We start from the raw sequence: 14,378 nt of genomic DNA, 5'->3' as shown, positions 1-14,378 counted from the left end.
ATTCCTTCCTCCCCTGCAGTATTCCCTACCCATGCGCCTATCCTCATATCCTTCTTAGACTGTTTCCCAGCGATACTCTGGCTAAACAGGGTTGTATGTCACTCCCTGAGAAGGGATGACTAAAAGTGGGCCTCAAAGGCAGACTGAGCTAAAAAGGCTCCAAAGGAAAGTCATGCCTGAAGCAAGAGACACTTTCTTTTCGCTTAGTTAATAGGAGCCTAAACCCCCTCGCTCCCTGTAACAAGCAAAGTAGTATTAGACAGTCACTAACCCCAGATAATTCATTCTTCCAGACCATGTAGCTTACAAAGGCTCACTTCAAATGCTGAAGTTTAGCCATATTGCTGGGACAGCTATGATGGATAAGTGACTGTGCACCTGCGTGTCCAGGCTGAATTTTGGGTGACTAAACTGGCTTCTGTTAAGGCAGTAATGTGGGGTCATACTAGTGCCTCTGCAGTTAGGAGATGCTATACATTTTTATATCTTACATATTATAGCAGATCTTACTAGCTTGGAGTAAAAAGCTGTCAATATCCAGTTTGATGGATTCAACAAATGAAATACTCTCCTTAAAAAAGAATGCAGGATCAATGCTCATTTATATCACAGAGTTTATGTAAGCCAAACGTGAATGAAGTGGAATGGTATTCACATGCAATAATTAGGTCCTGTTAATGAATGTATTAAGCTGAGGAAGTGTTTACAGTGGTCATCATGGGTTCTTGAAGATTTCCAGGTAAGGGATTCTTTTGAAAATCTGATTAGGGATCCCTGGGTGGCGCAGAGGTTTGGCGCCTGCCTTTGGCCCAGGGCGCGATCCTGGAGACCCGGGATCGAATCCCACGTCAGGCTCCCGGTGCATGGAGCCTGCTTCTCCCTCTGCCTGTGTCTCTGCCTCTCTCTCTCTCTGTATGACTATCGTAAATAAAAAAAAAAAAAAAGAAAATCTGATTAACTGTGAGTCTTCTCAGAAACACATGTACACACAAACACACACACAATTATGTATACATACTCAGGGAACACCTTTTGGTGGATCCTCTTTCAGCTTAGTCTAATAATGTTCTAGAACATTCTGACTCTTGACGCCCTTATATCACCACTTCCTTCTTCCACCACTCCCACCAGCACTCCACAGCTAATGCAAATGCAAGGTCCTCAATCATCAATATCCCAGGTTCATTTTGTAAGATGTTATCTGATCTTGAGACTTTGTGGATGCAAGAATACAGAAATGTATGTGTACTTCAGTTTTCAGCTTATGTATGGGCAGTGAGAATACATGGATACATCATAAATTTTTATCATTGAGGGGACTGAGAGTATCAGGCTTTAACTCCAAATAGAAATCAGTATTTCAGAATTTGACCTTCTAAACACTACCACTGTATTCCAAGTGGAATTCATGTCCTTCTATATTGTTGACTATTTTCATTTTTTGAAGTTATACTAGATATGTTATTGTGATAATACATTTGCATTTTTTTCTTAATTTCCACATAAAAGTAGTTTACCTTGAGTAAATGGAGAAATCCTCTTCTGAGAGACCATCTGAGAGGTTAATTCCATATACTTCTTTCATGGGCTGGACCACATTCTAGGGTTACAAATAAAGAGCCAGGAAGAATTTTTAGACATCAAGCATATTAATTATTTCCAAAGATGAAGAACATGAGCCTGTGAAATTTTCCACAAAAGCAATCACAGTATCTCTTCAATCTATTCAATAAACTCAGTTAATGGTTTTTTAAAAAATCTGATTTTGTTTCCACTAAAAATACTTTGTTTTAGAGTAAAAAGCTATTAAATAACTACCAGTTCCCTTTGTATAATATAGGAATAAGAAAACTTTTTCTGCAAAGGGCCAGATAGTGAATATTTTAGGTTCTTTGGGTTATACCATCTCCGCTGCAGCTACTCCACACTGCTGTAATAGTGCCAAAGCAGGCATACATGATATGTAAACAAATAGGCATGGGTGAGGGCCAACAAATCAGGCAGTGGGCTGGATTTTGACCATTAACTATATTTTGCCAACTCCTGGAATAATGAATTCAGTTCTTACATTATCACATTTTACTTGCCATAACTATTTCTGTGACTTTTGGCTATTTCTGGAAATTAAATTTCCCTAAAGCTACATTTGGTTATTTTGAAGTTTACTTCCCTTTTATGTTCCTTTATATTGGTAAATCAGATTGAACAGGGTGAATTTCCCACTCAGGCTATACAAAGATTATGAGGCCCAGGTCCAAACCCCACATTCCAACAGCGTGCTAAGGAAGGAAATAAATGGACCTCAGGTGGATATGCTGCTCAAAAGTGGACAGGGTTCTCTTAAAAATTCTGAAGTGCTGAGAAATTTATTGTTCTACGTGGGAATAAAAACACTAATTTTATTTCAAAATGAAGCTATTTCAATAATGTCTATGCTAAATGTATTAATCTCTTAATGATCTAAATGTGAGATCTGAAAGCATAAAACTCCTAAAAGAAAACATAGACAGCCTTACCAATATATTTATGGATAGATCCCCTCAGGCAAGAGAAACAAAAGCAAAAAAAACTATTGGGACTACACCAAAATAAAAAGCTTTTGCACAGCAAAGGAAACCATCAGAAAAAAAAAAAGGCAACCTACTAAATGGGAGAAGAGATTTGCAAATGATATATCCAACAAGGGATTAATATCCAAAATATATAAAGAACAGCTACACTCAACACCTAAAAAACAAATTTTCTGATTAAAAAGATAGGCAGAGGACCTGAATAGATATTCTTCCAAAGAAGACATCCAGGTGGCTAACAGACACATGAAAAGATGCTCTACATCACTCATCATCAGGGAAATGCATATCAAAACCACAATGAGATATCACCTTACACCAGTCACAATGGCTAGTATCAAAAAGACAAGAAATACAAGTGTTGGCAAGAGTGGAGAAAAGGGAACCATCATGCCCTGTTGGTGAGAGTATAAATTAGTGCAACCACTGTGGAAAACAGAATGGAGTTCCTCAAAAAATTAAAAATAGAAATGTCACATGATACAGTAATTCCACTACTGAGTATTTACCTAAAAAAAAACAAAAGCAATTCAAATTCAAAAGATATACACACCCCTATGTTTATTGAAGCATTATTTACAATAGCCAAGATATGGAAGCAACTTAAGTGTCCATCAATAGATAAATGGATATCGAAGATGTGGTGTACACACACACACACACACACACACACACACACACTGGAATATTACTCAGCCATAAAAAAGAACGAAATTGACATTTTTCACAACATGGATAGACCTGAAGGTTATTATGCTAAATGAATAAGTCAGACAGAGAAAGGCAAATACCATAGGATTTCACTTATGTGTGGAATCTAAAAAACAAACAGAAATAGACTCATAAATACAGAGAACAAAGTGGCGATTGACAGAAAGGAGGGGGTTAGAGCATGGGAATAATGGATAAATGAAATTAAGGGGTACAAACTTCTAGTTATAAAATAAGTCATGGAGATGAAAATCACAGCAGTTGGAATATAGTCAATAATGTTATAATAACACTGTATGGTCATAGGTGTTACTACACTTATCATGGTGAGCACTGAATAATGTAGAGAGTTGTGGGATCACAATGCTGTACACCTGAAACTAATACAACATTGTCTGTCGCCCATACTTCAATTTAAAAAAAAAGTATTCATCTCTATAGTGCCTCAAATACCACACATTAGAATAGTGTGCATGAGATAATGTGACCTTTTCTGACTCCTAGTCTTTTAACAGAAAGTAGAATTTTAGAGATCTTTCTCCAAAGCCTCATGCTGGACCCAAGGTCACACCCATCCTGCACACCTCGGTCACTTTGGCACTGTCTCCCGTGTCCGTCATCTTCACTGGAGTGGAACGCTGAGACACAGAGCCCTCCTCTTCCCGGTCAGTCCCAGAGTCATCCTCGGAGCTGCTGGACACGGCCTCCTCGCTGGGAGGTGGTGGGGCACTGGCTGCTGTTTTCCGCTGTAATACAGCTTCTTCTCTATTGCTCTTGTTCCTTTAAAAAGATGAACATTGCTACAGAGCATCTTTAAACCAAACCATTGACAGTCACTATGTATGACTCTGTCCAAAATCTTAATTCTAGTGAAGCACAAGAAAATGGCGGTGAGAAACTAGTTTCTGGGTTCAGGTTACGAATAAGAGAAAACCTTAACATTTTACCATGTACATGTACGGACCTTATATGAATTTAAGTCCTGTTGTAAATTCAAAAAATAAACCAGTAAGTAGGAGTAAACCAATGCAGAAAAGTCTTCTTACCACCTGGTTACTGTGCTTTCCTTTGGTAACTGAAATCAATATTTTCAAAATTTATGGTACAATTGTAGACTATGTGTTTGTGACATTAGTAAAATTATCTACCTATAATTTGTAAAAGTTTCAAGAAGAGTCAATAGCCAAATCCATGTAAATTTCCTTTCATTCTATGATTTGATCAATCACAGCATTAGTTCACGATTTGTACCATAGTATTGAGCTACTGATGAACATAAACCAAAATTTAAAATTATTGTTACCAGTACATAACCATATTTGCTAGACATTTCTGCTAATAGTAGGGAATAGATGGGGGTTAAAAAACTCCAAAAACCCAGACTTATAAAAGTACTTACTTCTAGTTCCAAATATGAGAGTAGTAAGACTATTGCTTTTTAAAACTCAGATAATATTTTATAGAATATTTTTGGCTTTTATGAAAAAAGTTTAATATTTCACTCTTTAAAAACTACTTTCTACAAAAGACTTAAATACTGTAATATTTTAATATTACAATATTATTTAATATAATATTAAATACTGTAATATTCTGAAATGTTCTAAGAAAGGAAAATGCAATACTGTCTGACCATGGATTAAATATTTTAGAAAATAAGCTAATTTCTGACTTTCTGCAAGGTAAAAATTAAAGTCAATGGCATTTCTGTGCTACTCAGTAATGTAGTTGATCATGTACATATTTATTCCAGGAACCTCTTGAATTCTGAACTCCTGAGGACATCTCTTAAATTCCTTAGTTTTCAGTTCAAGGCTTAACATGCAGCTATTTAAAGCCATATATTTAAGGCATAGAAATGGTGTATCTGGAAATAGTAATACATATCCCATTGTATAAACCACATGTAGCTAGAATCCAACCAGGATCTCACACACGCTCACAAATACAGTTAGGACTCAATTATCTACAGCCTGGCCAGGGTTTCCAGCCAGAGTCTAGAAAAAAAGTCTCATCACTGGGATTACTCAAGTAAATGGCAGAAACCGATCCTTATGCTAAAACATATAACATCTCACTCTAGTTTCTAAGCATGAAGATGTAAACATGGTTTGACTTCTTCCTCACATTACTGGATATAATAGTCTTCCCCCAAATAATGTTACAGTAATACACAGAAAATCTATTAGTTTCTCTACCTGAGCATATTTATTTTAATGGTTCCTCTGGATGCCAACAAAAAATAAATAAAATGACTATAAATTTTTATGTAAGTATTTTATGTTGTGGGAAACAGAGGATGCTAAGTTATTTCTAGGACATAACACATAAGATCTGCTACCTATTCTTATGCCATCTGTGATATTCCTAATTTAAAATAACAAAATATACCATGTTGCTGAAATTCCTATAAATTCTTTCAATGTTGCATTGTTTAGTGATAATAAACTACCTGTATAGATGCAATACGTGGAATGTGACTTGCAGTCATTCTTTTTGGTGAAAATTAACTGCAGGTGTCATATTATTTTACATGAGTCTTTAAAATTTCATTCTATCTACAAATCTTACCCCAATACTGATTTTCCGGTTTCATCTGGTTTCCGCACTGTAAATGGACTTGGATCAATGCCAACAGTCTTAGGCATAAAGTCACTGAAGAAAGAGGAAAAGAAAGTCCATGTGAATCGCTTTTCATCCAGATGATAATGGCTTCTGTTCAATTCACATTCTTATACCATGCCTTCTTAGCCCTCAGAGCTACTTATTCTGAGCCAAATGTTCAGGGGAGCTTAGGTGATCAAGGCCATAAAATCCCATGAACTAATGGCACCGGTAACTTCAATGCTCTCAGTCTTCACTGTGAATTTTCTTCATGATTATGAGACCCAGTGGTTTTGAACTTAAGATTTTCTCTACTGGAACAGAGTTATACCTAAATTACTGCCAAGATGTATATGCTTTGTTTATATGTCACAATTACTTTTCAGGTAAAACTAAACTCATAAAACTAATGGCCAAACACTAAGCTGCTCAGTTTTACAGACAATGTTTTTATTACATTATACCACCCAGGGAGGCTGACATAATGATCAAAAACACAGCAGAATGAAGTATCAGCATCTACCTCATTAAGCTGGGGTTAATTCATTAAAACACTGTTGGAACACTTTAAATAGAGACTCTTAGTTTACCACATACTAAGATAAGCTGAAGCTACTTCCACACTATGCAAGACCTACCTCCCGATTATTGCTGTAACCAGACTGAACTCCTCCTTATAGATGCCAAAAAGGTAAGAGAAGAGTCACATGATTTATGCTGATGAGACTTATGGCTCTGGAAAGGATACTGCCCCCAGTGTGACCCATTACATTTTTTGAAGGAAAAGAAAGTAACATTGAATTTGACCCAAAATGCCTATTTGGCAGTTTGAAAATGCTATTTTAAAAATGTAAGTGGTTTAGTTTTTCCTTCTTTTTGAACATATATAGTTGATACTTATTATTGGGGAATCCGTATTTGAGAATTTGCTTGTTTACTAACATTTATTTGTAACCCCAAACCCAACACTCAGAGCTTTCACAATCTCTTGCAAACATGCATGTGCAGAAAGGTGAAAAATTAGAGGAACCCAACAACGCTATGTTCTAGCTGACAGAGAGCAAGGCAATATTCTGGCTTCTTGTTTCGGCTCTCACACTATAAACAAGTGTCCTTTCCATGGACTATTTACTGCCACGTTTTTTGCCTTTTTGTGCTTTTTGTTGGTAACCTTGTTGTCTCAAATGACCCCAAGCATAGTGTTGAAGCTCTCTAGTGCTTTTAGGCCTAAGAAAGTTGTGTATTAGAAAGAAAATATGTGTGTAGGAGAAGCTTTGTTCAGGTATGAGTTATACTGTTGTTTGCTATCAGTTCAATGTTAACAAATAGTGTTGACTGCTAGGAGTTCGATGTTAGTAAATCAACAATATATATTAAATAAGGCATTTTTAAACAGAAACACACATAACATGGTTATGTATTGACTGGGTGATAAAAATATGACCAGAGGCTTGCCAGGAACCTAACCCTGCATTTCCCCCAAAGAACAATGGTTTAGTACTCTCTAATCCAGCTGTTGCAGGAACTTATTAGAACATAACTCCTGCAAACACAAAAATTAACTGTATATTCATATATGTATAACATCATTTATCCTTTGCTGGGTTGACATATTCTGGAAATGAAAATAACCTTATGGTTACAACTTCTAAACTTTTTTTTTTTTAAGATTCTATTTATTTATTTATGACAGACATAAAGAGAGAGAGAGGCAGAGACACAGGCAGAGGGAGAAGCAGGCTCCATGCACCGGGAGCCCGATGTGGGACTTGATCCCGGGACTCCAGGACCATGCCCTGGGTTGAAGGCAGGCGCTAAACCGCTGAGCCACCCAGGGATCCCCAACTTCTAAACTTTTAATAAGTTTAACTGAAAATCAACCAAGTAAAAATTCTAAACTTTCCATCTGAAACCAAAGTAAAATATAGAGTGGTCTAGGAAGCAAAACCACAGAATGTGTTTCTACATGTGCATTAATTTTAGGCATACGTGTATCACATTGGATTAAAATGTAAAATACAAAAATGTAAGCTTCAGTATAAAATGTAATAATCAAAAAGTGATTTGCTTGGTCTAATTTTCTTATTCTAGTTTCATCACTTTTCTAAAAGATTCCAACAAACTCTGAAAAATGAAGTATATTAAAGAGTGATGGACCAAGATGAAGAGTCTGGAAACAATGTCACATGAATTATGAAAAGACAGAATGAAGGACATTTACCCTAAAAAAAATTAACACTGCTTCCTCAAATATCTGGAGGGCTGTCGTACAGAAAAGGAACCAGACTTGTCCTAGTCCTAATAAGAATTATAATATGATAGCTACGATGTACCTGTGACTTGGCTTGTATGTGTATGATACACATGCCCCTATCTACGTGAAAAAAGAAACTCAGACTCAGATTAGTAAGATAATTTTCTCAAGGTCACACAGGTAGGCAGTGGCTGATCTATGATTCACATCCCTACCTTTCTAGTACCAAAGACTATACTTTTTTCCACTAATTTATGCTGGCTCTTGATTTCTATGTTCAATTTTTAAAAGTGTGTTTATTCCAAATAACAAACTAGTATCAATGGGAGTCAGGTTTCAACTTACCAAAGGGAAGAAATGAACTCCAGCTGTCTAACACTAGAAGAGACTGCTTCCTATAGTGGGCTCCCCATCACGGTGGTTTTCAGAGGCTGTACAATCCCCACTAGTGGACTTTTGGAATGGACTTATGTCAAAGCAAGATATGTCTATATAGACTAGGAAAACTAAAGTTCCTAAATCCTCAGTCTCAGGACACTCACAACATACCGTGCTGAGCTTGTCATAGCCAAGCAAAAGGTATCATCAAAACTACTCAGTTCGTACGGTCGGAAGAACTCGTTGTGGATGTCAATTTCTTCTTCGTATTTGTGGAATTTCTTCACTATCAACTTCTTTAAGTTTGCAGCACAGATAACTAAGAGAGATATGCCTGTTACTTGTAAAGTCTTTAGATTACATCTGGCAAACGAGGTTCAGCTCCTGCTCCTAGCACTCACACACTTGGGAGAGATGAGGTGTGTGCACAGAATATACAGTACAAAGTCAAGTGTGACAAGCTCCAAGGAGGCAGGAGGGTCCCCTGAAGACAGGGTGGGAACAGGCAGTTATTTTAGAAATCAAACTACTCAACTCTTTAAATTCCTTTTTTACACTTAAATATGTACCCTCTGCCTTCTAGATAAAAATCATGCAGTTATTTCACTAAATTTTCCTTTATATTTCAAATCATGTTTATGGCCAATATTAGACCGTTAAAATCTTTTTCCTTTCTCCTAGAACAACAAATCTTCGCCATATGAGTTATGATTTTTCCCAGAATTTCAAGGTTATAAATCCTTTTAAAAAATTAATTAATAATTTATTTAGAACTTAGTTTATGGCCTTTACCACCCAAAGTTGGAATACCTAACCATGACTAGATGGGAGTCTTTAAGTGGAAAGTTCCAGATTGGCACTCAATCTTAGTGCCTTTTCATAACTGGGAAAACTGGCTTGTTTAGGTCAGGAGAATCAATAACAGCAGTACACTCTATTTAGAACTGAGCAATTATTTCAATTTGCAAATATCATTCGAATGTATTGTACATTTAAGTTCATTCACTTAATATAAAAATTTTCTTGTCTTTCGACAAATTACTGAAATTAAATTTTAACCCTACTGACTAAAATGCACTTTTATATACACATCTGTGTCTTTTTTCACAGTTTAGATACAGGAAAAGTTTTTATATCTCCTTGTGAATGGGTCTTCACTTCCTTCCCATTACCCTCAAATATCTAGAAATGTAATTAGTAATAATTTTAAATGGTAAACTAATATAGTATATCTATTAGACATTTAAGGGCCATACCTAATAACTAAAACACAATACAAGGTACTGGCCTACTTGGATAAAAGAAGTATAACACAGTCTCCACCCTTAAAAAGCTAAGATGTTACAATCCCCTAGTATAGCAGTAACATAAAACTGAGTAGTCATTCACGTCTTTTTAATGAAATATTATATGCAAAGAATTTAATGCTTCGAGTTCATTTAGGAATAATTCCAAAATATGTTGTTATAAAAACTAAAAGAGAAACAGTGTACCTACCTTCATCATATGGCAGCGGTAAATGTTTTATTACCTCTGGTGTCCACCAGTGAGTATAACTATAAAATTAAAAAAATAAATGAAAAGGTTAAGAGGGACCAAACATAAATGCTGGTTTTCTACAATTCACTGAGTAAACAGGGTTTACAGAGTAAGATGCTGCCTCTATTTCAAAGTGAATTTTTTTCTTTTTAAAACATGTGTAAAGGTTTGGCATAAGAGGTCTTCAACATGTTTGTTTCTTTTCCAACACCTTTCTTGTTTCAACTATATCACAGATTTATGAAAATGCCGTGAACACATCTGAGAGTCAAGATGCTCTGATGTTACTTACTTTTAGCCAAAAAAATATTTGGGTATACTAAGCCAGACTCTAGGAGCTGCTGTTTACTTTTCCCCAGTGATTGTGCCTGCATTACTCTGTAAGCCAATAAGCAGCAGGACTTTTACCCAAGTTCTACAACCAAGACTCTCTTGCACATGGTTATATAAGAGCCAGATTTACTTTTTCCACTCTGCTCTGGGTATATGAGTCTGTGTATGTAGTGAATTACAACAGCTAAGTAAAATCATTAAGTGAACGGAGAGTCCTAAAGAACAAATTCTCTTAGAAAATAGTAGAGGCCCTGTTAATCTTTAACTGTAAATATTCACTACTTGATTACAGAGGCCAGAGGGAGGCAGGGAATTTCAATCATCTGGATTTCTGCCAGAAGACTCATCTGCTGTGAGCAGAGAATCTGAAAAAAATCCTGAACTGCCCTTTCTCTGAACATTGAACTTAATTCTGAATCAAATTCTGATAAATTGGGCTTTTAGGATGAAAATGCTGTATCAAAGTTCATGAACACTAGGAAGGTGAATGATGTGAAATGGTATATCAAAATGTATTAAAAACATAGATTTTCAAAAGGTTCAGGAAAAAAAGCCTATGACCAAAAATGCTAAAAAGAGAATTTTAAATAAAGGCTTTCTAAAAATAAAACACTGACATTACAATCTTGAATAATCCCAATTATGATGAATAGGGGCATTTAAATGAAACAGGCAACAGAGAGAACTCTCCTAAAGATGGCAAGTAGAATACATAACCAAAGATGATAGAAAAAAAGGAATATGATGCCTAATGAACTGTGAGGGGGAAAGTGAGATGATAACAGGAAAGGCTCTTCAAGTTTTGCCTGAGACCAAAGCTATGCTTTAGAACAGTGCTTCTCAAAATTCACTACACAGATGAACACTTGGGAGATCCTGTTGAAGAACAGATTCTAATTCAGTAGGTGGGGCCTGAGATTCTGCATTGATGGTCAGCTCCTGCGTGATGCCAGAGGGGCTGGCCCTCATGCTGCTTTTTGAATAGGAAAAGAACACAAAAGGGTTATGCCTCCTGTTTGTCAATAATTCATTCAGTCTTTCAATCTTTACTGAGCGCCCACTGTGTGTCAAACACTATTCTACGTGTTAGAAATGTCACGTTGAAAATAATGACAGAAAAAAGGGGAGCTGCTTAATTCCAGCACTATTTCTATCTTCAATAGTCATGAGAAGTTTCATGCTAGAAAGATAAAAACAAGAGAAGAGAGAAGCTTGTACAGTCCAAGAGATGGAACAAAGCAGCAGAGCACCTCTAAATCATTCAAGCATCCTTGCTAAAAATGGGCAAAGGTAGTCTTGATGCTCAAAAGTGAGAGGGTAATAGATTCCACAAACTATACACTGGTGAGTGCGATATCATTTCCTGCAAGATCGCCGAATCAAGTATTAAGTAGAGTATTAAAAAGATGGCCAGTGACTTCTATGAATCCACAACCAAAATATACCAGTCTAATCTCATTTGCGTTTCTCGTAGGAGAATCAGACTGTCAGATCATATGAATGAAAAAGCATAGACTAATTGCTTAAGGTATGTGTGTGCATGTGTGTGTGTGCATGCCATGTGTGTACAGGTGTAAAGTCTATTTTGTAATCACTTAATCTTGGCAGAGGAGGAAAACGAAGAAGGTATCAGCTACCATATAAGAAGTTTCCTAAATAATGTTGCTCACAATTAACTTACCTAAGATAAAGAAGAAGGATTTGTATGGGGATCAAGATGGCCAGCTGGTTAAATCTGAAGAAGCTGTAAATCTACAGGTAATAGTTAATAATAAAAAGAATACACATCTAAACCCCCTTTTGGGGAAGCAGGCAAAGCATATATGGACATGACCCAGAATGCTCAAATAAGCATACAAGAATGGTATAGATAAGGCATGGTGGCAGGACATGTTAAAAACACTCAGGAGTTCTAATGGACAGGAACCTCGGAGAGTCAACATTGTGACGGAACTGCTAAAAATAGCTAGTGCAATTTTATAGTTAATGATAAACACAGAGTATCCAGGACAAGAGGAATAATGGCTCCAATGGTCCCACAATATTTGGCACAAATCAGATCAAACTGTGACCATTACTGAACCCAGGTCTGGGTAGCACAGTTTATAAAAAGAATATTGACATTGACTGGAAGCCCTAAGGGGAAAGCATTCTTAATCCCAGAGAGACTTGAAACCACAGTCTGTGAGGAACAGCTGAAGAGAGTGGGGCTGTTTAACCTGGAGTAGAAGAGATTCAGAGAAGGTGTGAACTTGTCTTCAAATATTTAAAAGACTATGAAATGGATAGGGAAATTGTGTTCTTTGGGTCTCAGTAGACTGGACTAAGATTAGTAGGTAGAGTTACAGAGCAGCAGATCTCAGAGTGATATGAGGAAGAAGTACATACGTAGACTGTTGGAAAAAAACTGTCTCAACCAGACATGACCCAGAGGACAAACCAGGACTAATCTGCACAGGCCAGATGATCTCTCCTGGGGAGACACAGAGCGAACTGACATAGCAGACAATGAAGAGAGCCGAGAAACCTCCCAACTCTGAGTCAATGAAGCAATTAATGCTTAATATCTCCAGACATCTTGGTGACATGATAAACACTAAATCAATAAATAGCATCTTAGATGATATATGACATATTAACCTAATTCAAAGAAAGCTTCATTTAGTGGTTCTAGGCAGATAAAAAAAATGTGGGATTTTGAGTAATAGAAGCAGCTACCCCAAGAGGACCTATTTTGGATAAACTCTAGTCAGAGCTACAATTATTCCACCTTCCCTTATCATTCAATAAAAATATATCACAATAAATCACTGGTAAACACAGTATAAAACATAGGACTGTCATCAAGTTTAGAAACACAAGCAAATATATGTAAAGTGTTTATTGATATTACATTATAATAAGTGATAAAATAATATTATCTAAGTTTCTAGATTTTATGGTCATCCTGTAAGATTTTGAATAAATGTCACAACTAGGGAATATTTTCTCCTTAAAGAATAATCACAGTACTGACATCTATCACATTTACCATGTGCTAAGCATTAATATAAACCCATCTGAGGCTCAGAAAAATACACAAGTTAGATAGTATTATTATCTCTATTTTACTGATAATGGCCACTGAGACTTAGTTATGTAACTTGCCCATAGTCACAGCAATTTTAACTAGAGGCCATCTCTCTGAGCCTGGCAGCTTGAGGACTACGCTGATTCTGTGTCAGACCCAGTACTAAGTAGTCCCCACACATTTTCTCAATCCTCAAAATGACCCTGTGAGATGTACATAGTCATCTCCATTTTACAAATGAGGAAAAAAGATTTCCAGAGTTCAATAGGTCTGAGGTCACACAATGGCAGAAATTCTAGCTCAGCCCCACCCAACCCTGAAGTCCATGCTGTCACCCAGTTAACTGCCTCTGACTAAATTGTTCATTTTGGGGACACCTGGGTGGCTCAGTGGTGGAGCATCTGGGGTCCTGGGATCAAGTCCCACCCACACCCGGCTCCTTGCAGGGAGCCTGCTTCTCCCTCTGCCTGTGTCTCTGCCTCTCTCTCTGTGTGTCTCTCATAAATAAATAAATAAAATCTTTTAAAAAATACAGATTAAAAAAATAAATTTTTCATTTTATCTGAGAATTATAATATTAACTGTTACCAAAATAACCAGTATAGGTAGGTGACACTGGAAAGTCCAAAATAAAAACACTGAAATTTATGTTACAGTATCTGTAAGTACTATTTATGAGCAGTATCTTCTGTTGATAGCATAAACTAATTTTTGGAATTGTGACATTCTAGAGCAAAGAACCCACAAAAACAGGAGACCAAACCAACTGAGAGAGCCATATTATCTACTTCGATAAAACTTTATTTTCAGTGGCAGGCTTGCTGCTGATTCTTGCTGAATCATCTAATAAGCTGAATTATCTCAGTCAAGACACATTCTCTCTGCAACCTCAGTTTCCTTTTTTTATTTTTTTAAAGAA

The 14,378-nt window shown here is 36.5% G+C and overlaps 1 protein-coding gene across 1 annotated transcript in view; it reads right to left on the bottom strand.

Annotated features, from left to right (window-relative positions):
* The window catches only part of FIG4 (FIG4 phosphoinositide 5-phosphatase), a 122,686-nt gene that overhangs the window by 39,684 nt on the left and 68,624 nt on the right, over nt 1–14,378 (bottom strand). Inside the window, exons 17-21 of the mRNA XM_055330220.1 lie at nt 10,015–10,073; nt 8,689–8,836; nt 5,853–5,936; nt 3,866–4,061; nt 1,518–1,600 (exon numbers count right to left, since the gene is read on the bottom strand). Coding sequence (XP_055186195.1) covers nt 1,518–1,600; nt 3,866–4,061; nt 5,853–5,936; nt 8,689–8,836; nt 10,015–10,073 — 570 coding nt within the window. The remainder of the gene's footprint in view (nt 1–1,517; nt 1,601–3,865; nt 4,062–5,852; nt 5,937–8,688; nt 8,837–10,014; nt 10,074–14,378) is intronic.

The sequence above is a fragment of the Nyctereutes procyonoides genome, unplaced genomic scaffold (assembly GCF_905146905.1).
Source record: "Nyctereutes procyonoides isolate TBG_1078 unplaced genomic scaffold, NYPRO_anot_genome, whole genome shotgun sequence".
NCBI lineage: Eukaryota > Metazoa > Chordata > Mammalia > Carnivora > Canidae > Nyctereutes > Nyctereutes procyonoides.
The sequence above is the reverse complement of the archived record's forward strand: the minus strand, read 5'-3'. Positions and strand labels throughout refer to the sequence as shown.